The following is a 23,356-nucleotide window of genomic DNA, read 5'->3' as shown; positions in this document are numbered from 1 at the left end:
ACGTAGCTTTAGACATACTTTATACATTAGACCTACTACTTGTAATTTGATGAAAAAACCAGATCGATGCTTTTTATTCTTAGCTTTAGCGGAATCTGCACATATAACAATGCATTTATTCCAGTCATTTTTCATAATTACTTGTGCTTTTCATAAAAGTGTCGAACAAGGATTTCAGGTGGCATTGGCCTCTAGTGGCGAAAAAAATATTGTTACGAAATCTACAGGCGCGGTGAGATGGCTTTCCCGCAAAGTAATTTTAGGGTTGCCATAAAATGGCAAGGGAGTGTATAAATGCCACATTTGGCGAGAAATCGCCTATTTGGCGACAAAATTTGTGATATACCATGGACGGTTGGAGAATCTTCTGGAACGAATTCTTACCGGTTTAGCCCAGAATGTTCCCGAACACAAGCCGAAAGCTATATAAACCCTGCTGGTCCGCAGTCAGTAAGTGTGGGTCTCTCATCGAGAGTGTGTCTCGTCTAGCAAGTCAATCCCTACGGAGTCGATCGAGTTGACAGCCGGGCAGCGAGTGCCGAGTGGGTCGTCGAGTTCACCGAAGGAGTCTCTTAGTGTATCGCGGTTAGTTCATCGTCGAGAGAGCGTGTTGAGCTCCGGGAACGACTGAACCAAGGAGTCGGAAGCTGTGCTCGTGTGTCGTCGAGTGCATCGCGAGTTGTAGCGTGGAGAGTCTCGAGAGTACGTGGAGTTCCAAGAACGACCAAGCAGAGTCGGGTGCTTTGCAGGAAGCTGTCTCCACCGTTATTGCCTGACAGTGGGAAGGCTGTGTCGCTGATTGTTCCAGCGTGTTTATAGTAGATCTTCGACGACTGTAAAAGTGTCTTGGAGCTGTCCTGATTAATATTAATAAATAAAGTGTGTTTCGATACTTCATCCAGTGTCGTCGTTATTCACTCCAAATCTACGAACCCCGTGCGAACGTGAAGGAAGAAAATAACGTAACAATATCTTCTGTAATTCTAATCTTTGTATCATGTCATAAAGGTACTGTGAATTGAGCTGAGCACTGATAAATACATCTGTGGATTCGTCCGTCTGTAGAGAGAAATTCATACATTTCTTAAAATCTTCCACTATTTGTGTTTTGAATACATTCTATCATATCACTTATTCTTCTTTGGATGGTATTAATTGACAAAAGTATCGTTTCTAACTTTGCAACCTCTGTTTCACCAGTCTTTTTTTGCACCATTTCAGCAGCTGCTGAGAAAATAAGATCTTCAGCAGTTATATATGACTTACAGGTTTTAGCATCGTGATATGCAACTTGATAACTTGCTAGTAATTTTCTTTCGCTTATAGCGGTTGCTGATGTAAAAGTGGCTTGCCTGCATGGGCGTTTTCGTGGTTTTCCCATGTGTAACGTATATACGAGCCAGTTTTCCTTCGAAATCCCTGTACGAAGGTATCCCTCCTCTTAGCACATAGCTCTGGAGCGTTTTGCCGTAATCAAGAAACCAAGCCTTATGAATATGTGGATATGGAGAAGTATGGTGGACACCCATTGTTTAACTTTTGGCAATGTGGGTGTTGTCCAGCCACACTACATATCCCGATAATTACCCCCCCCACAGGACTTACAGGAGAGTTTGCCAGGCTAGCTTTTTTTCAAAGGATTGGTAGAGTTTATCCTTTTTGCTTTGCTTTATGCTATTTAAGTATTGAAATAATTTTGGCGGTTTCATACTTTCTGTTGACAAGACTTTTCGACAAACAACACTTTATGGTTTATTGGAAATTATGCTAAAATCATATTTAAGATATTCATCACTGTAAAGTCTGTTTTTCCTTTTTATCAATATCACCAGCCGTAGTTAGTTCTGTAGTTCTTTTTCAAAATTTATCCCTAATTTGTGACTTATCATAATGTAAAATATTTATTCAGTGCTGCACTCTTTACGGCACTTTGCTTGCATTTCGCTATTTATATAAAACCAAACTGAAGCTTCCAAAGAGCCATCTCATAGCGCTTTAGCGAATGCGCCAAAAATAATAGAAACAGAAAGAAAGATGTCGCGCCATGCATTGTGTAATAAATATTTTTATTATAAATGGTAGAACGGCGATGGTGCTAGAGGAGCAGATATCAATTAAAATGATTCTTAATTAAACGTAAAGGTTCAATAAGGTTTGGAAAACAATCAATCAATCAATTTATTTAGGTTACTTTTGGTTGCAACTGTTTTATTTTGAGTGATGAATTGAGGAGAAATGGGGATGTCACGAACAAATCTTTGTCTGGTCACGCTTTAGGTATATCGTATATCGGATAACATATAGAATTTGTAGGATATCGGATAAGTATGATAGATACATCGGCTAAAAAGATGTTTTAAATTTCCATATCAAGGAAGATCAATCTTATTCCTAGAAGGCGAAATTAAGAAGTTTTCAATAGCTAATCATAGTCGGAAATTAAATCAGAATTTCGACTTTGGGTCTACAAATATTATTCGGAAAGTCTCTTCATTTGGCAAACTGTAGTTTGTTGAAATTTTTCATATTCACAAAGATTTATCTTGTTTGATTAATGACAAGTTAAAGTCCAATCCAGTCCTTCCTAACGCCTTTAGAATCCATTAACTTAGTTTTTGAATTTTGGTACTATTTTTGACGATAGATGGCGCTAAATTCTAGTTCGCTTTAGATCTTTTCGGCGCAATGTGTTCGATGTGAACACACCACAAATATTCCCTCTTTAGACACTGAAAATAATCGATAAATATCACGAAAACTACACTAAAGATTACTTTTAATCTCTTTTATGAATAATAGATGGCAGCACCACACAAGCAAATCATTAACGTTGATATATATTCTGTTTTTAAAAACACTAATTTTTCAAAGAAATGTTTCATTCTTTTTGAAATATAAAGGATATCAATGAAAAAAAAAAAACTTATGTAATTTTGTTGTTCCTATGCTAATCTGCTTATTCTGTATTACTTTAAATTTTTATCTTTAAAATATTGCCTATAGTGAAGCCTTCATTCAATGTATGGTGTGCTCGGACTGAACACATTGTACTGGTAGCGCGTCACTACTGGTAGCATTGTACTGTCACGTAGGAGTGAATCACAGAATCTGGTCTCGTGCTTCAAACACGGGGGAGACTGAGAGCATATTTGTTTTTATTTTTTTTCTGTTTTATCTTTTGAAGACCCCGGTTTTCAGTTCAGTTTATTTGTATATATATTTAATAATTATTTTTTCTAGTCAATAATTAATGGCAAATATTCTAGTATTTTAGTTATTTTTCTTATAAATTTTAAAATTGTATAAATGGCTCGGAGAGGCCTCAGCATTGCCGGAGCAATGAGAGTTTCCTTTTTTCTTCCTGGTTTTTTTTTGGGGGGGTGTAGAGTAGCAGGCCTTCTCGTGGTGCCCCCTGTGTTATGCTCAATGTGCTACAGAGATCAGATTCTACTGTTTTTAAATCATAGACGGTATTTTACTGTAATACGTGCTTCACAGCAATGCTCACCTATCGCAGCCGTGCGGCTCAGTGTGTTCGCTTCGGACACACCCACAAAATGGAAATGTTTTGTGCAATCTTTGTAAAATTATCCCTGCATAATCTACTAGGCCTAAATAGACTGCCTACAGATTTTTTTTTGGTAAAATTCCAACTTTATAGAAGAGCGTGCTGGAAACGGTTAAGTGATTAACTAAAGTTATAAACTGACTAATTTTTAACTCCACTTGCCTTTTCAGTATTTTAAATTTGCTGTTGGATTCTGGAAATAAATAAATTTGAAATTTAATTTATTGTCAGATACTCGAAATAAATAATTAATAATTTCTCTCTTCATATTCAAACGGCAGCAAGAGTTGGTATATGCTATCATCTACATATACAAATGGTATATGGCTACATCTCTCTACATGCACAGATGACAGCAAGAGTAGTGAAGGCCATTCTGGTAGTATCGTCTTCATCAGAAATCCTGCTCTTACTCTGTACTGAGATCTGAGCTCATCGCTATCTAGGCCTGAGCTATGTTAAGAATATTGTTGAACTTGAAAATTTATAGATATATAGATCCTAAGTAACAGCTTGTCTTCAATTCAACTTCTAAGTGATTTGACAAATGTTGGGGGCAAGGCTGGCATGTCTATCCTGAACTTGATTTCTATAGGCTTTCAGTTAATTCCGAGGTGCACATCCAATAGATTAGAGATAGTATTTAGATTATATTAGAAATTTTATTTCTAAATTTAAGTGTCAAAATAGTAATCATTTTTAATATTCTTTTAGTGATGCCACTTTAAAAGCAAGAGGATGCCGTTTTGGAAGTTCTGAAATTTACAATGTTGGTAATGTAAACCTTCCGTATAGTAACCAAATGTTAATTAATTTATCAAATTTAAACAATGATAATTACAGAAATAATGCAAACTATGATAATGGCAGCAAAAAAGTGTAAACTTATATAATGATTACTAATTCAGAAGTCAAACAACAAAAATCAGCGTTAATTTACAAAACTTTCACAGGACTAGTTTCGATGGTTTTACCGAACCATCATCTTCAGCTGCAAAACCGCAAATGAACAAGATAGGAAATAATGTTTAGATAAGATAAGAAAGCCTGGACAAGAATAAGCAAGTGGCGCCATCTGTTGGCGAAACCAGAACTAAAACATAATTTCTCTAAAAGCCGAAGGCAAATTTGGATTGGAATTAGGATCGTTAACTAGAACAGAAAGATTTTTATGAATGTGAAATGCCTCTAGAAAATCCAGTTCTCCAATGGAAGATATTTTTTGAATAATTTTGGCAGCAGAAAAATTGAAAGTGTGATTTTCGGACCAACAATGTTGAGCAACAGAAGACTTCTGTGTTTCCTTTTTTCTAACATATGCCTCATGTTCTTTGACGCGAAATTTTAAGGCTCTCTTAGTTTGGCCAATGTAAATTAAACCGCACTGGCAAGGAATCCTATAAATACCCCAGGAATTCATATCCGGAATGGGGTCCTTGAGTATAGAAGTTGGAATTTTATTGATGGGAGAGTAAACAACCCGAAAGTTAAATTTCTGCAAAATATGTGCAACTTTATAGCTAATTGATGGAAAGAAGGGAATGACAACAGAATTTTTATAATCTCCTAAAATAAGAGTGTGGCTTTTAGTGTGTTGAGATGAGAATTTTTTAACTGCTTGATTAATAATGTTGGGTGAAAAGCCCCTGTCAATAGCTATTGCTTTTAAATAATTTAGTTCTTCATCAAGGGCTAGTTTGGAGGAGCAAACTTGAAGAGCACGGAAAACATAGGAATAAAATGAAGCTAACTTTTGTTTAGTCGGATGACATGATTTAAAGTGTGGTGGAAGGCAAACCGATGAAGGTTTACGGTAAACTGTAGTACTGAAGTTGGATGTGTTACGTGTGACCAGAATGTCGAGAAACGGAAGAGAATTGCAAGTCTCAAGTTCAAAAGTGAACTGAATAGCAGGATCAATAGAATTCATTGTTGAAAGAACTCTATTTAAATCATCTTTATTACCTTCAAACAGGGTAAAAGTATCGTCTACGTAGCGGAACCATGCCGGGAAGTTTAAAGTTTCAAACAATTTTGATTCATAATAATGCATGTAGATATCAGCCAGGATGGGACTGAGGGGGCTTCCCATGGCTAATCCCTCAGTTTGCTTGTAATATTTATTTTGGAAAACAAAATGTGTTTGTTTCAAACAGAGTTGGGTGAGAGAAATTAGCTCATCAATTTCGATGCAAGAGAAATGAAATTCGCGAAGTCTGGTTTCTAGACATCTTAATGCACCCTCCACTGGGACATTGGTGAATAATGATTTTACATCAAAAGAAACCATGAGTAAATTACGAGGAGAAATGTTTTTAACCTTTTTTACAAACTCTATTGAATTTTTTATGGTGTAAATGTTATTGTCTAATAGAGTGGAAAATCTAGAAACTAAATATTTAGCTAATGGATACGAGGCAGTACCTAAATTTGATACAATAGGGCGGAAAGGAATACCACTTTTATGAATTTTGGGAAGAGCATATAATCTGGCACAATTCGCAACAGATGGGATAAGCGAATGTTTTAAGTTGCTTGAAATGATTTGCGAAGATTTGATCGCAGTTTTTATTTTGGATAAGTCCGAAGGTGAAGGACTTGTTTTGTTGTTTGACTTCTGAATTAGTATTTATTCGGCGTGTTATTGTTGTCTTAATTATATAATGATTGTTAGCTAATTTTTTATATAACGTGTTAAATCTTTCTGTGAAGCTTAAAGTAAATTTTGTATAATAGGCTCGCAAATTAGCGCATTATGAAGCTAAAAATCTCCAACTTAGAAAGAAGTAAGAAAGTTAAGTAAACATTTCTGTGAAAAAAAACTGAATTTTATTTCATTTAATTATTACAGTAAACAAATTTCCCGAGGTCTACGACAGTCTTTGTGTTTCCCAGTTCAGCAAGAATTTAGTCGAAAGGGCTGTGCTTTTTGTAAAGATGAAAGACGGCTATATATTCAGTGACGAAATAGTCAACAAAATTCGAGTTGCAATTGGGAACGAGTTGACGGTTCGCCACATTCCCGAAATTATTTTAGAAACAAAGGATATACCTGTAAGTATACAATTGTTACTATAACAAATCTGGTTTGACTAAATAAAATGTAATATTTTGTTTATTTTCATAAATTTAGTTTCTATAGCCTTAGTACACAGTTAGTCTTTAAAAGATTTAGAAGAGCTAAATCTTTTAAGGACTTATTGTGCACTAAGTCTTGTTCAAAGACAAGGTAAGTAAATTTGTTCAAGGACAATTTAGTTACCTTGTCCGAGGTCCTTGAACAAATTTATTTTGCATTTGACAAGAGTTTCACCTGATATAAGTAATAATCATGTGTAATAAGAATGCGAAAAGAAATAGTCACTACTCCAATATTAAATATTCGATGATAGTTGATCTAAAATATTTTTTATGGTTGTTTCTCACGGTTTAATTAAAATGGCACATAACTCTGAAACAGCTCTTTACCAGACAGTGATTAATGCAATCAAAATCACAAAAACAAGGAACCGCCGTCAAAGAAATACTAACTTAAGATCACAGCCAGCTTGCGACTACAAAAAATAATCAAATTAATTTTCTCGCAGACTCCTGAAGGAAAAATTATATATTACAATATACTGCTCCTGAAGGAAAAATTATATATTACAGTACTTCAGCAGTTTTTAAAATGAAAACTATTCTATTTCACTTCTTTAATTATGTTCTAATAATAAAAGAATGGCATTATAGTAAGAACGAAGTTTGATACTATTTAAGTAACTGTTGTAGGAATACTAACATAAATTATTTAAGGTTTTATTTAAATAAAAAATTATTTTTATATTAATTCCTTTCTCTCCTTTCTGTTTTCCGTCTGCCTTCACCAGAATGCAAATTCGGTACACTTTAAGTAGCACATGTAAGTATTACTTAACTATTTGTATTAGCAACGGTTAATATTTGTTAATCAAACTAGTTTCTATGCTGATACATGTTAGCAATGGTTTTCATGAGCTACAGTTTTATGATTGATTTAAAAGTTTTGATGAGTTAAGTCTCAGTTAGCTAGAGATGCTCAGTTAAAAATTAAATATAGATTGGATATTATTTAGTACTTTGTGCTGTACAGTTTTTAGAGACATTAGGTTATTTTGTAGCAAGAGAGATGAAAAATGAGCAATACCTCGCCGAAACTCACGAACCTCTCGAATAAACATCGAGCGTGCTGACCACTACACCATGAAGGCGGGAGAAGTACTTTATATACTCCCCCCTCTTAAAAATTGTATAAGAAACGAGTATCAAGGCCCTACCCTTCACTCATATCCCTACATAATATTCTAATGTATCACCCACGGATATTTGTGCTTTTGGAGTTTTAAAAAGGTGAATGGTCCTAATGTTGACCAGCTACCCTCCGCGGACTTTGAAAAGCTGTTTAAGAAGAATGGAATAAAATATCTTTACCGATATTAGAAAAGGCTCCATTGTTTTGAAATTATGGTGTAGAAACATAGTGAAGACTAAAGTTATCAAACAGAACACTGAAAACTAAAAAATGATTGTAATATATTTCGATAAATACAAGTAAAATCGTCTGAAAATGTACGAACAGCCATTGTATTTAATAACGTAATATTTGAAAACAAGTTTATTCATTAATATTTTTATTTTTTTCTTAGTGCAATATAAATGGAAAGAAAGTGGAAATTATTGTCAAGAGAATCATCAACAATATGCCTTATGATCCAGAAAGTGTCATCAATCCACAGTGTTTGCAAAGCTTTTGTAATATTCCAGAATTGCAAGGTTTTGATGAGTAAAGACCACATAAATTGAAACTCTGCGAATAGGTGAAAAATAAATAAAGAAGGAGCATTTTCGAAAGAGAATATTTCTTTTTACTTTTCTATTTCATTAATTTGCATCAAATATGGAAATTTATGTATTTATGAACTTTCTTTGTATAACATGAACTCTGTTCTCTGAATGTAGTCTGGAGTTCCGAATTAAAAGCATTATGTTTGGAAACAAAAATAGGTATCTTTATTTTTTTAGACATGCAGAAATGGAAAGAATCACATTTAAATTTGAGAATGAAGCATACAATTATGATTTAAAGTTAAGCTGTAAAAATATATATTTAAAGTCTAAATTTTAATATCTTTTTTTACTCCAATATTTTATTATTTGTATGCATTAAAAATGGCCTACATAAGCGGATCTCAACCTTTTGACTAACGCGTACTATCTAAACAAAATTTGAAACACTTTAGTTTTTTTAACACCATTACATTTTACAATGAATATTTTTCAATTTCTGAAAAGAAATATGAAAAGAATCTGAAAAGAAATATTAAAAAATGTATGTATATTTTGCCATTTGCACAACCTATTGGCCTATTAAATATGTATACAGAAAGCACAGCCTATTAAATATGCACACATGAAAAATATTAGATTAAAAATTGGTTCCCATTTTAATTATAAAAATTTAAGTTATAATGTACTTTAATTCCAAAATTTAGTGTGAAGTGTGGGCTTTTAAGGAGAAAACAAATTCCTTATGTCTGTTCTTTTTTCACTTAGTTTTAACGGTAAAGTAGGATCCAGTTTTAATTTTATTCTGTATTTATTTTACAAATATAACATGGAAGAAAACCTTGATCATACTAACAGATTCCGAAAAAAAAAATTAATAGCTTTATTTGAAATGCCTTTAAATTTTCCTTTTTCGGTTCAGCTAAAAGTTAATAATTGTGTTATTTTTAAAATCTTCAGTTAGAGCTCGATCCCATGAAATTTCTATTAATTGTTCTTTTTATTTACGAGATAAAATTTCAGGTACATTTGAACAAAATGGATTTCTAGCCAAATTCCCTTTTCCACAATCCTCTGGAAAATATATGTTGAAATCATTTATCAATGAAATACAACGATTTTTGATGTAGGATGCTAATTTTTCTTTTATTTTCTTTATAAAACTTTCTAAAAGTGGTAAAAACCTTAATTGTTATTATCCAGTTCTTTGATTATTAGCTCGAGGTTTTTATAATTGCATTTATTTTATCTCTAATGGTAAACAAATTGACGCTTTTTAACACTTTGTCCTTGCAATCCTAAATTTTATTCAATCAACTTTCCCAAAATATTATCTAACTATGCTAAACCGCCATCCACAGTTTACCAATTAAACATTTTTGCATTCAAATTTTATTTTGATAAAATTTGAATTTCGGATCGAAGTTCAAAAAGACGGTTTAACCTTACTTCGGAATATAACGTATAAGTCGTTTCATGGTCACTGCCCACCTCTTGGCAGAAAATAACAAATGTTCTTGAATATAAAGCTCGGTTTTTAGTAGATTAGTAATTTCCACAACTTGATTTAAAACGCTTTCCAGGTTTTCGGGGATTGTTTTGGCTACTAAAGCTTCACGATGAATGGGGAAGTGCGTAAATTTAGTTTTAGACGAGACTTTCGTTATTTGATAAATAACACCGGAATGTTTTCCTGTTAAAGCCTGAACTCCGTCACTGGATAAGACAATGCACTTTTTGGAAGGAATGCCATTCTTAGACATAAAATTGTCAATTACTTTTAAAATTTCATTTGAAGTCACTCTATCATGAACAGATTCACAAAATAAATACTCTTAGGCGATTCGTTTACCTTCTTCGAAACGTATGTAAACTAATAATTGAACAAAGTTCGTTACATCAATACTTTCATCCAATTGCAATGCTAAATACTCACTGTGTTTTATTTTTGAATAAGTGTCTCTTTTACGGAATTTACCATTTCATGAATTCGTCGACTTGCTGTATCATTTGATAACAGACTATTTATTAAGTTCAGTAGCGCATTTTGTTGAATAATGTTATAACGATATCTTTAGCTACTGGTAACATAAGGTTTCCTCCAATAGTTTGAGCTTACGCAGTCTTGTCAATTCTTAGGCTTAGTAGGTAACTAAATTACAAAGGTTTTTCACTTGAAGTAACAAAACCTTTCATTACTTGTTTACTATTTTTGAACTCAAATAATTGCCTCTTAAGTATTCTTCAGATTTATCCTTTTAATTGGCATGCTTGGATTCAAGATGTCTTTTAAGAAACGATGGTTTCATTCTTTGATTAAATAATAATTCACCGCAATTCGAGGTAAATCCATCAATAACTTTCATTATATTTTCTATAAAATTTTCATCTCTATTCCGAGTAAATCCAAATGATAAATAACTTTCATTATATGGTCTATAAAGAATTTTTCTTTTCATTTCAATATTCTTAATGCTAGCAGATTGTCCTGGATCCATCACCTGTGAATCATCACTTTTCCGCTTAATCATCCTAGCCATTTTTCCATTCTTAAAATCTAGGTTTGTTTTATTATTTTTTCACAAATATTTAAATGCACAACACATTACGAGATTTTCAAAAACAAATGACGATGTTCTCAAATCGCGTAGAAAATTAAGAACTACAAAGCAGCAAGAAGACGAAATACTACCTGCTGTTAGAGAAAGCAAATTGACGTAAAAGAATTATTCCAATTGAAAATAGAGGAATACGAGCCTGAAAATGATGACGATATAAGTGTAGACATGCTAATTAAACGACCAGCTCTAAAAGAATGAATGAGATACTATTATTTTTTATAGGAACTTGTTTTTATTTCCTATTAAATATAATATCCATTGCTACTCCTTTTGAAAACGTCGTTTCTGCAATTTTTCTCTTGCGTATCACCAGTGGTACGTGTACCAACCGGTTGAGAATCGCTGGTCTACATTAATAGATGATGTATTTTTACTCTTCAAAGATTAAGTTTACTTTTATATAAAACAAAAGAAAGTAATGATATAAATATATGTACAGATAAGCTGATAAAAGGCTTAAATTTCTGTAACTATTTATTTAATTAGGTCAAATATATTGTAACATTAACTTAGAATCCAGAAAATATTCTGTGTTCATTTCACTCCTTCAGTCAGCCACTTAGATTAGACGCTTGTAGAGACATTAGGATTTTTTGGAAGCAAGAGACCTTGCCGGGAATCGAATCACGGACCTCTGGAATACCGGCCCAGCGCGCAGAACCACGACGGCAGGCTAGGAAGGCGGGAGAAATACATTGTATACTCCCCCTCTAAAAGGGCGATTGGGTTTTTTTAGAGGACCCAGTAGCCAAATCCTGGGTGAGGAGAATCATCACCTAACACCCTTTTAGTTCCGGCGCCATTGTAGAGACATTAAGATTTTTTGGAAGCAAGAGAGATGAAAAATTAGTAACCGCCTTCCCCGGGAATCGAACTACGGACCTCTGGAATACCGGCGCAGTGTGCAGAACCACTACACCAGGAAGGCGGGAGAAATACCTTATACGCTAATGAAACTTTTATGTGTGAGATTTGATTTAAATTTTACTAATAGTGAGCTTGATTCAGTTTTTAATGCATACTTCCGTTATCTAGTCGCTCAATTCAGAGGTTTATGCAGACTTTAATAACAAACGATGTAGGTTTAAAGGAGGCAGAAATCGTAATCGGTATGATAAGAAGTAGACGTTTGGTCAGCTGCCACAATATTAACTAAATATGCTAAACCGTCATCCATCTCTCAAGGCTGCTGCTAGCCTTGAGAGATCTATGGGCACTCGACGTGAATAAGACATTATTAGTCTGAAAATTTCAAAGCAGACTTCGATGAACGTTTAACGCGATGTCATGTTTTTAAGTAGATTGATCAAATTTATTCGAAAAGAAAGGAATTTCAAAAATTGAATAGAAGAAATGGTATTTGTATCTAGGAAGAATGATATTCTCCTTATGCGATTTCAGATTTAGGTGATTTCAATAAAAACGGTTAAAGGAGTCTTATTTGAGATTCCAGATAAATATTTTAAAATTTAACACGAAAAACGAAATTTAGATAACCATATGAATCTCAAGCTCATAAATATTTTCCTTCCATCTGAATTTTTTTTTCGGGGGGGGGGATGGAAAGGAATTTTGAGATCACATTTTGTCTATATATGATTAGCAAAGTCAGGATGAAAAGTGATGTAATGATGATAATTTTAATCAAATAAACCCAGCATTCTCAAACATTTTTCAAGTGGGAACTACTTTCATAAAATGGAATGTTCTGCTTACCACCTTAGACATTTAATTCAAAAGCAATTTTTTAGCATATCTTGGTGAAAATATGCTTGTATTTTTAAAATGTACTTAATTAAAACTTGCTCATTTTATATTTTTATTAAGTAATTATGTTAGTGTAAAATAAAGTTTAATTAGTCAGGGTTATTATTATAATAAAATTTAATTATTCAGGGTCATTATTATAAAGAGTTTCGACAATCTCTGCATTATAAATTTGTAGAGTCATTAGGTCTTTTTTTTTTTTTTAAAAAAAAAGCAGTAGAAATGAAAAATTAGGAAAGCCTCCGCCGGGAATCGAACCACGGACCTCCGGAATACGCGCCACACCAGAAGACATGCCGCGAAGGCGCTTGGCACATTTTACTGCAGACACATTAGGACCTTTTTTTGAGGCCGGGGAGATGAACAATGAGTGTAACAAAAGTTTAATGTATTTAGGATATTGGGTGTTAATAATTGTTAAGTAACTTTTTCCATGTTTTACCCCTGCATGTAAATAACTATGTACCATAGAATATTTTCACGCGCCCCTGTGTGGAGTAGTAAGTGAAATTTTAATGCAACTAGTGCCTCAGTCCTTGATATTTAGGTAATGTTTGATTAATGTAGGTATAATAGTATGTTAGCTATTGATTTTTATGTAACATATGTTTAATGTATCTATGATATCTGTGTTGGTATGTTATATTTCATCATATCTCCACATATAATTGTTTTATGCATTATCATCTTACTGTTTCCATATCCTACCCCTGCATGCATACAGTAGAACATTTTATCTTACGCCAGTCAGGCGCAATAAGTGAAATCTAATGCACCTAGCGTCCGAGTTCTTGATATTTATATTGACACTGGTGGACGTGGCGCTACACCAATTAACCATATGGTAAAGGGGTGGTGCCCACGTCCTCCGTCGCATGTCGCATGAGCAACCGCCTTCTCCGGGAATCGAACCGCGGATCTCTCAATTACGCGCTGAGCGTGCAGACCACCACACCACGAAGGCATGCCAAGAAGGCGGGAGAAATACCTTATAAACTGAAAAATTAAGTGAAATTTGATACGCCAACTGCAGAGGTGATGAGCCTGCCGAATTTTGCATTTTGGTTGAGTACTGGTAAGAAGTATCATTGTCATAGTTCTTTAAATTTCTCTTTTATTGCTAAACTAGAATAAGAAGTCCGTAGATATCGTAACTGGTAATTAATTGCATAAAATATTAGTCTTTTGAGAAAAACGTGACAGAAGATTCCCATGTCTAATTTCTAGACACTCAGATTTTCACATATAACATGGTATAGGCTGTTAATTAAAATTTTATTTTGGGCCGTTTTTTGAAATATGGAAAAAACACAAAGGCAGGCTTTGAGAACCATATTTTGAAGAACGCTGAAGTATCTGTATCCGAAAAAAAAAGGAAATTAATCAAATCTTTAATTTAAATTCTTCTTCTTTTTAATAGTCCTTCTCCTTTAAATCCTTCTCCTCTCTAATAATAGTATTGCTTGAAGTTTTTCGTTTTACCAACATTTATTGAGATGTATGAAAAAATGAATTATTATTGAAACTATTTATCTATTTTCAATGATTCGTGTGCTATCTTTTGAACTGCTGATTACGTAAAATCACCTTCCCTGTTCTTATCTCCCAAGTTCCAGACGAGGCGTGGAATTAAATAAACAGGATGATTTCTTATTTTCTCAGATAAGTGAATGCATAGTGGCCGTTAGGATGCAAAACATCCCAGCTTAAAGTAAGGTAGAAATTTATTTGCCTGTTACTTATTTGTTTTTCTTTAATTTAAATTATTCTCCTTTTTATTAGTTTAAAACGTTGCCTGAAGTTTTTCCGTGCAAATAATACTTTTTTACATGCATGAATAAATAACATACATTGAAACTGTGGATATTCTGTTTTCAGTGATCCTCTGTTACCTCTTAAACTGATGATTACATAGAACCACTTTGCTTATACTTAGCTTTCAAGTTTTAGGAAAACAACACGACTTATTATTTGCTGAGATCAGTGAATGAGAAGTGACCGATAGGAGACAGATCATTCCAACTTAGAGTAACGTAGAAATATATGTATTTGCTTTGTTATTTATTTCAAGTGTGATGTTCTCTTATTCAATATTTGTTTTAAAATTATCATGTTTCCATCATGCTGGAGTTGAAGTAATTCAAAAGTAAAACATGTTTCGAGATGAAAAAGAAAAGTTAATGTAAGGTATTTTTATGTAATTATGTTAATGTTACCAGGGTGATTACATCCAACAACCAGCGTTAAAAATTAATAATGAAATATGCAGCTAAAAGAATGACCAAAACAAAGAATTTAAATTGTCGAAGGAACGCATAGTAATAGTAATATTGATCAAAAGTAACCTAAAATGCTTATATAATTCATTTTAACCGGGATATATATGTTTTACATGTTACCATTAGATGTTCTCCGGATTCATGCTTAAATAGTAGAGATTTTTTCGTTAATTTCTATACAGGTTTTCCAAAAATAAATTTAAAAATTCTAAAAATGAAAAGAAAAAAAAAAAAAAAAAAAAAAAAAAAAAAATTGGTATTAATTATGCGTTGCATTCTTTCTAAATAAAAAATAATCTTAAGTTTAGGGAATGTTGAGCTGAGAATGTTAGTTAGTAGTTAAAAGCAATAAGATCGATTTCAGTAAAAACAAAATCAAACAGCAACTTTGGTTTCATTATTTAAAAAAATCTGATGTGTACACCACATGACTTCCTTGTACGGAATATTAAATTATACGCATTTTTTCTTGCATTTCTATTAAACTTATTGGACTAAATTAAATCTACTTCGTCGATAGCGCATAAACCACAATAGAATAAATGCATTCTTTAAAATTCACTCTAGTATTTGTTTACCACAGCGAATCTCCGGCGCTAGATTCACTTAACAGTATTAATAATTATATAACATTTAACTTATATATTTCGTTCATATTATAACTCATGATGCACAAAATTTATATCATTTAAAGCATAGAATTATCTAATCGTTGCCACATGTTTATTCTATTCAAATACTATAATAAAGCTAGAATGATGTATAAAAGAAATTAAGCAAACAAAACAAAAAAGAGACAGTCTTTCACAGACGATTGAAAATTTCTCATTCAATTAATTCAGTTCTCACTTCGCGAGAAGGCAAAAATATATAAAAACTCAAAATATCTATATTAAAAATTACGAAATAAATCTTAAACACTTATTTCCTCGAAAAAATTCCAGAAAGGATTAAGCATAATTTAATTCGCAATTAAATGAATGCGTTATCTTTGTTGTTGCGAAGCTAAGTTTCTCTAGATTGGCAACAAATCCACTAGTCTCCTGTTTCAAATGTAAACATCAATCTCCGCTATTAAAAAAAAAAGGCTTAGCAGCACTTAGACAACTTTAAATTGTTGATAATTATAAAAATATTGCATACAGATTAACTAAAGGCATAAAACCCTTAACCGGAAGATAAAAACAACATAATTCAATCATTTTTAAAGCAAAAAATGTACAATTTACAAACATATAAGAGTAAAGAAACTGAGATTACTGAGCAGGGTAGCAGAGTGGATATATATATATAAATATATTTATATACGTTTGGTGCTGCCGATTGCAACCAAAATACGAGGTGCACATGTACATGTTATAGCAGTCCTATATACAAAATTTCAACGTTCTGAGGCTACTCGTTCTTGAGTTATGCGAGATACGTACGTACGTACATACCTTCGTACGTAAATTCAACTTGCGTTTTTTATGTCCCGTTTCATGTATTCTTTTTTTTTTATTAAACATATTTGATTATTCCTTTAAGATTTGGAAATTTAGGTTCATTCTAAATACAAATTCGCGCATTTTTTATGACTTATTTTTAAAATAATTTTTATAAATTTGTCAAAAACAAGTTTGAATTATAACCTATAAAAGTTTTACCACCATCTTAAAGATGTATTTTTAAGCATACATGCAAAAAATTGAAGTTTTTTATTGAAACTTTCCTAAGATATACGTGAATTTACATTTTGATGCGTTTTGAAATTTGGCGTATTTATTATATGCGATAATAACGAAAATGTGGTTTATGCACTTTGCTAAAATTATTTGAAGGTATTAACGATGAATTTTTTTCCCCCTCGTGGACAATGAAAAATGGCTCGTGGAAAAAGGAAATGAAAATAGATTGCTATAAATTCAGAAGTTCGAAAAGTGAATTATTCTTGGCGCAAACTAAACAAAATTCGCCAAGATAAATTTTTAAATTTCTCACCAAAAGTTATAAAATTTAATGTCTAGGCATAATTTGAGTCGTAGAATCGAAATAAGGAAAAAAACATGGTATGTTATTTCAGAAAACGTCGGATTTTTTGTCAAAATACCTGTTAGAACAAAGCTACATATAAATCTAATATATATCCTAAGTCGTATTTTTGAGACATGAAAAACTCAATTTGAATTTCGTCAATCGGCCCAGTAGAACGGGAGATATACGAGGGCATTTCGAAAAGTAAAGATACAATGGCTCGCATTTCTTTAGAAAAAAAAAAAAAAATTTTTTTTAGAAAACGTCAATTACATCTTATTAACTGGATTATTTATTATTTTTCGACATAATCACCACCCGTTATCCAAACATTTGTTAAGTCGGTGCACAAGCTTTTGTATCCCACAGTCATAGAAGGTTGCCGCCTGTTGGAACCCAGGGCGTACTCAATTTCCTGTACCCTAACTTGACAGTCACAACTTCATAAAGAGTTGTCATTGACACTTTCGGTATGATCTGATGCAATTCTTTCAATTTGAGACGTCTATTCCCACGAATTGCTTCTTCTGTTCTCTGAAGAAGGGCATCAGAGATCACAGATGGCCGACCTGTTCTTTGTTCGTCATGAACATCGGTCCTACCTTCAGAGAAATGACGACACCATTTCGTTACATTTTGTTACCATAAACAGAAACAATTTCTTTGTGAATATCCGCTGGTCGCTGACCTTCTGCATGAAGAAAACGTATGACGGAGCACGCTTCGCATTTGGCGGGATTCTGAATCGGCGCAGCCATTTTAAACACAACCTGCTCCAACCAGAATCAACGCTAAAATGCCGAACGACCGCGAGGAGAAAGCTAATGGTTCAAGGTCAGGGGGGGCCCAAGAGCGATGCGTAGTGCAGGGAGAAAATTATGCCACCTGCGCATGACGTCATGTGGGTGACAGTCGTTAGTTCTCGGCGTTTGTTTACATTCGTTGCATTTGATCTGGGATACATTTGATTTGTGTTGTTAATTTGCTTTTATACCTAGTCGGAAATGGCAAGTTGTGTTATAGCGTTGTGTCAGAATTATAGAAGGAAAACTAAAAGTCAAGGCATCACATACCATCGTTTTCCAAGTGATCGTAAGTTATGGACTATTCGCTGCAAAAGAGCAGATAATTTCAACATCGAAAATGCCAGAATATGTGCTATTCATTTTATCATAATTTTCCTTTTATGAAGGAGACTTATAGCGAGATATTTAATCTCAGTGTCGTGTTTACCAATAGTGACTACCTGAATGATTAGTTGATAAATTCGCTTATCCAAGTTAATTCACATGTTTTGGTTACTTTCTTTACATCCCAAAAGTAATTCTATGTATTGAAGCAATGTCTGGGTTAAGCATTGAGAACTAAGTAAACTGATACATGCTTCAGAAGAAAGAACAATTTCTCGACCACACTATGATGCAAACATCGATGAGCGAGCAACATATTTCCTTCAATGTTGTTTAACTGATGCATATGTCTGATGTAATTTAATTGATATAACTAAGTGAACTTACACATAGCTGACTCTGAAGGAAAACAAATCTGTGTATAATGCTAGAATACAAATAGCGAAAGAGTAAGTAGATACTCTTCAGTGTTATTTAACTGCTGCATATGTTTTAATTTTGATTCCATATAACTTGTTTTTAATTATAAGAGAAAGAAAAATAATTTAATATTGAACACATATTTTGAGTATAACAAAAGTATTTTAAGAAACAACCTGATAAAAATACATTAGTAATTAAAAATATTTAATTTGTGTACAGGCTGAATTGAAACTAAGATGTGGTGGTGTATTTAATTATGGCAAAGCACACTAGGGCTATCTGCGTAATAGGTGTGATGCCTTCTTGGAGGACTTTCTCAGGTAAACTGGCTCGTATACACATTACACATGAGGAAAACCACGAAAACGCCCATGCAGCCAGCCCGTTTGCGGGATTCGGACCGAACTACCAGTGTTCAGCGACTTTACCGCTCAGCTGCTGGTGGGCTGAAACTAAGATGTATGGCAAGTTTATTATTATTATTATTATGCGTATATGTCTAAGAAAATGTATTTTAATTGTTCCATTTTTAATGTATGGAAGGAAGAATAGGATGCCGATATCGAAGATTATTTACTATAGCAAATAATTACGTCAGGATAAATGTTATATAGAAATCTTGGGAGTGTAAGGGGTTATAAGAGTACTTTTAGATTATACTGAAAAAATATGCACTTCTGCTAAAATCTGAAGTGAATCAGTATGAAGTGACTTTTCACTTTAAAAAGAATGTGATAAGTATACTATTTAAAAGTATAATGACGGATATTAAGAAATTTGTAGAATTTTATGGTATTTAAATATGAATTTGTTAAGTCAAATCTTTTTATATATATTTTTGCTTGAGATATGTAAATTAAACTGAAAATCACGATCATATCTTTCTCATGGAATGTCAAAGTTCATTTGTATTAAAAAAAGTGCATGAGCAATGAAAATAAATAGAACAATACTTTTTTATTATGTTTTTACCATGGTCTTAGCAGTTATGCCATCATGTGTTCTGTTCAACAAAATTTATTTAGTGCAAACAATACTACGAAAAAATATTGAAAAATACCTTGTTTTACAATATTTATTTCCCTTAGTTAACTTAAATATCGTTTTTCATTTTCTAAGGCTTCCCTTTACGAAAAGAATTTAATGTTTATAATTATTTTCAGCATTCGTACGAATTCTATGCATAAAATAAACATTTTCTTTAACAAAATACTTAATCGGAAAGTATATACCCGGTATTTCCGGTGTATCTACCACATATAAAATGATCATTTTGCTTTAGTTTACATTTTTTCCATTACCAAAATCATGTAGCAGACGCGTCGGCCGATGCGTCCTGTCTCCCGGGTGACGTCACTACCAGCAACCAATGGCACGCTTTTTCCGTTCCTGGCCTAACCTTAGTATATTAAAGAACCTTGGTTCAAGGTTAACACCTGTGTTGCCAACTTGCTCACCAAAGCTTTTCTTTTCCTCTGGCGTACGGTGTAACTTTACTTTTCGAAATGCCCTCGTAGAACGGCCCCCCTTTTTTTTTGGCGCAGTTTACATACGTGTCTGCGTGTGTACATACATATATACGCACATACATATCTATCTGTGCGTGTACTCACATATATACGCACATAACTACACACATTTCTGAATCCGGTCCTGATAACAGAAGAATACCATGGTTTACTCCGCAGTATGAAATCGTTTATTACATGTGCTCTCAATATTACCAACACTTAGCATTCTTTTTGCTTTTTTCTGAACAACTTTAGAGTTATAGAAATTTTGTTCAGTCGATTATCATTCAGCACATTACAGCTATCCATTTAAGAAAAATATTGTTTTCGTGGAACATTAATTCACTCGCATTACACGTGTAGAAAACTATGAAAACGCCTATACAGCTAAAATTTTTCAGCAAGATTTGAATGCGAATCAAACTAGGAAAATTCAGAGGTTTTCAGCCATTCAATCACTAGTGGAATATAATTAACAACAGAAAGCATATTATCATAAATGACATTATGTTTCTATATTTTGAAGTACAGGGAAATAGACATATAACACATTATACAGTACTTAATAATGTACAGATAATGCTTGAATACCGTACTTAAAAATACTAAATGCATAATAGCACAATAAGCCTTCTGAACCAGGATAGTAAGCAGGGTATTAAAGGATGTTTGTACCTTACCAATGAAGAACAGTTTAAGTAACATCTTTATTGAACAGGGAGTAAATGGGCATTATTTTGAAAACATTTTCTTAATGGTTACGAAGCAGAAGACCCATAATTCTAAAACAGGTATCCACTTTAAAGCTTTTAAAAAGAAATGCATTGATTACAATTGTAAAGCCTTTTACGATTTTTGAAGACACGAAATTGAAGAAATCCGCAATATCGTCTCAAAGTTTCGAACCCAGAGCTCTCGAAGACCCGTCGAGCGTATTGGGGAGTTACACCACGAAGGCATGCGGAAAGGAGAGAGAAAATACCTTACATACTGGCTCTTTTAAAAGACGACTAGATATTATGGCACCTAGTAGACAAAGTCTGGTGGTGAGGAATAATCGTCTTCCACCTTTTAAATAGGGTGCCACACTTTTTTACTTATTACGTGATCTGCCTTAGGCACTATACGGTAAGGGAGGGATGCCCTGTGGAGGTCCTTTTAAGGAAACTGTCTCGTATAGATGTTATACATGAAAAAAACCACTAAAACGCCCATGGAGCCAGCCCGTTCTCCTCGACTCGAATCCCGAATCGAACTACCAGTGTTTAGTGGCTTTTACTGCTCGACCGCTGGTGGGCCTCGGGCACCCCTTATAGAGTGATTTTATAATTTTTTGAAGCCAGGAAAGTTAAATCCATTTTTCCCTCGCTGGGATTCAAATTCTGGATAACTCGAACAGGCGTAACTTCTCGAAGGCGAAGGCATGCAGAAAGCAGAGAAAAAATACTTTAAATAATCTTAAACATTCTTTTTAGTTTGTTTTAACTTTAATGAATGTGACTTATTTGTAAAAGTTTCTCTTGCAGTTTATTATTACCGTTTTTGAATAGTTGTAATTACACTTAATTTTTTTTGTTCATTAATATACATACAAAATTATAAATGAATACAATAAATACAAGAGATAAAAAAATGTAAGGAATTAATTTCGGTGAATCTGAACTACATTTATATTAGTCGATGCCATTCGTAAATATTATACAATCAGTAAACATAATTGAGGAGCAGTTGCACATTTTTTTACAACCTATTGCTCACTGTTTACAGTGCAAGTAATTTTATTATTTTATACCAATGAAAATCACTACAATTCATTGATGAAACAGAAGCGTGATAATAAAGAAAAGTTGCAGGAAAATAAAATCTATAGTTTTTACACCATTCAAGACAATTTCATTGTTCAAATTTAGTAAAAATAAAAACAAAGCAACATAATTAGTTTTGTGTTTTGTTTATCTAGTTAAATTAAAATTAATTCTATGGTTTTATTATAGTGGAAACAGAAATTCATTGTGATTCAGGCTTATAAATTAATTTCGTTACCTAATTTTCTTGGAAAAGTGTATTTTGTAATTTGTTTTACATAGCAAATATATTTTTTATTAATTTACACAAACCTTCCATAAAGTCTAAATTTGTAAAAAATAGAAATTTGACAAAAATATTTCCTTTCTTAGTTGTCACCTTACAGGAATTGATTTACAACTGAGATCTCTTGGCACGCTCGTCAAGGTGTTGATGTTTTCGCAGAACTCATCTTTTACAGTACTGTTCAAGTGTCTGACTGTTACAGTTTTTGGAATTTCTTCCGTGTTATTAAAATAATGACAATGACTGTGAGACTTCATATATTAGGGAACAGAGAGTCGTTATAAGGGTTGAAAATTGCGATACTTTATATTACTAGTAATTGTTGTTTTTGTTGTTGCTTATCCTCGAAAGATCTGATATATGTCAGATCAGCTTCAGAAGGTTGTTGATCGCCAAAAAATCAATAACAGTGAGGGGATCGGATGTTAAGTCCTCCTTAGAAAGTCCGATGCAACACATTATGTGATCCGGTGAAGCTGGATGCTCACAGCATTTTTTGCAATTGGGATGGATTTTTTTGCCACTTATCAAAGGAAAGACATTTAAGGCGGCCACCTTTTAGTCTATTCAGAACAGTCTGGGAGACACGGTCACATTTGATTTTCTGTGGGGAGGCAGGGGATGTTCCTGTGTACCATTGGCGCGTAGGTGGAATATACGATATAATATTAAGTTTAGATCTTTCATTTGAATTAAGTTCTTGGTAAGTAAGTGAGGAGCCAGTGGCCGTTTCATTTTCACTACCCTCTTTTGCCACTTTATCGGCGACCTCATTACCACTAATATTAACATGTGAAGGGATCCACTGGAGGTGGACTTTGTGGGTCTGATAGATCTTCCTCAGTTTGAGCAGATTAGATATGCTGGTTTCATCGTTTGCGGAAGACCAACCACCAAGATGCACCAAGTCCACGGCGGCTGTCCGATAAAATCAAGTTTCCTAAAATCACTATCATATGACAAGATAGCATCAAGCCTCACATTAATCGCAATTAACTCGCTCCTGAAAGCAGAGTAAGTGTCAGGGTTGCATTGCTTTATTGTAGTTTCAAAGTGAGGAGTCTTAATAAAGATGCCGCTGCCAGTACGATCTTCTGTACGACTACCATCAGTACAGACCTGCACTGCATCTTTAGGAATGCAACTAATA

General features: G+C 33.4%; 2 protein-coding genes across 13 annotated transcripts in view; both read left to right on the top strand.

The window, feature by feature from the left end:
• LOC118201024 (acetoacetyl-CoA synthetase-like) overlaps nucleotides 1-8,587 on the top strand; it is a 113,713-nt gene extending 105,126 nt beyond the window's left edge. For all 3 annotated transcript variants that reach the window (XM_085825854.1, XM_085825853.1, XM_085825855.1), the window contains 3 exons: nucleotides 4,283-4,341; nucleotides 6,420-6,622; nucleotides 8,233-8,587. In XM_085825854.1, the coding sequence (XP_085681980.1) occupies nucleotides 4,283-4,341; nucleotides 6,420-6,622; nucleotides 8,233-8,373 (403 nt within the window). In that variant the 3' untranslated portion in view covers nucleotides 8,374-8,587. The remainder of the gene's footprint in view (nucleotides 1-4,282; nucleotides 4,342-6,419; nucleotides 6,623-8,232) is intronic.
• Nucleotides 8,588-14,369: 5,782 nt separating this feature from the next.
• The window catches only part of LOC118201025 (acetoacetyl-CoA synthetase-like), a 74,363-nt gene continuing 65,376 nt past the window's right edge, over nucleotides 14,370-23,356 (top strand). For 4 of the 10 annotated variants that reach the window (XM_085825852.1, XM_085825848.1, XM_085825843.1 and 1 more), the window contains exons 1-3: nucleotides 14,382-14,470; nucleotides 14,638-14,787; nucleotides 18,824-19,068. Coding sequence is in view for 7 of the 10 variants with exons in the window: in XM_085825848.1 (XP_085681974.1) it covers nucleotides 18,861-19,068 (208 nt within the window). In the remaining 3 variants the exon portion in view is untranslated. Of the gene's footprint in view, nucleotides 14,476-14,637; nucleotides 14,788-18,823; nucleotides 19,069-23,356 lie in introns of all 10 variants that reach the window. The other 6 variants (XM_085825847.1, XM_085825845.1, XM_085825849.1 and 3 more) reach the window with 6 other exon arrangements.

Source organism: Stegodyphus dumicola, chromosome 10 (genome assembly GCF_044657685.1).
Source record: "Stegodyphus dumicola isolate Sdum_Otavi_A_Nest chromosome 10, ASM4465768v1".
NCBI classification, from domain to species: domain Eukaryota; kingdom Metazoa; phylum Arthropoda; class Arachnida; order Araneae; family Eresidae; genus Stegodyphus; species Stegodyphus dumicola.
Note: the sequence above shows the minus strand (reverse complement) of the source record. Positions and strands in the feature narration are given on the sequence as shown.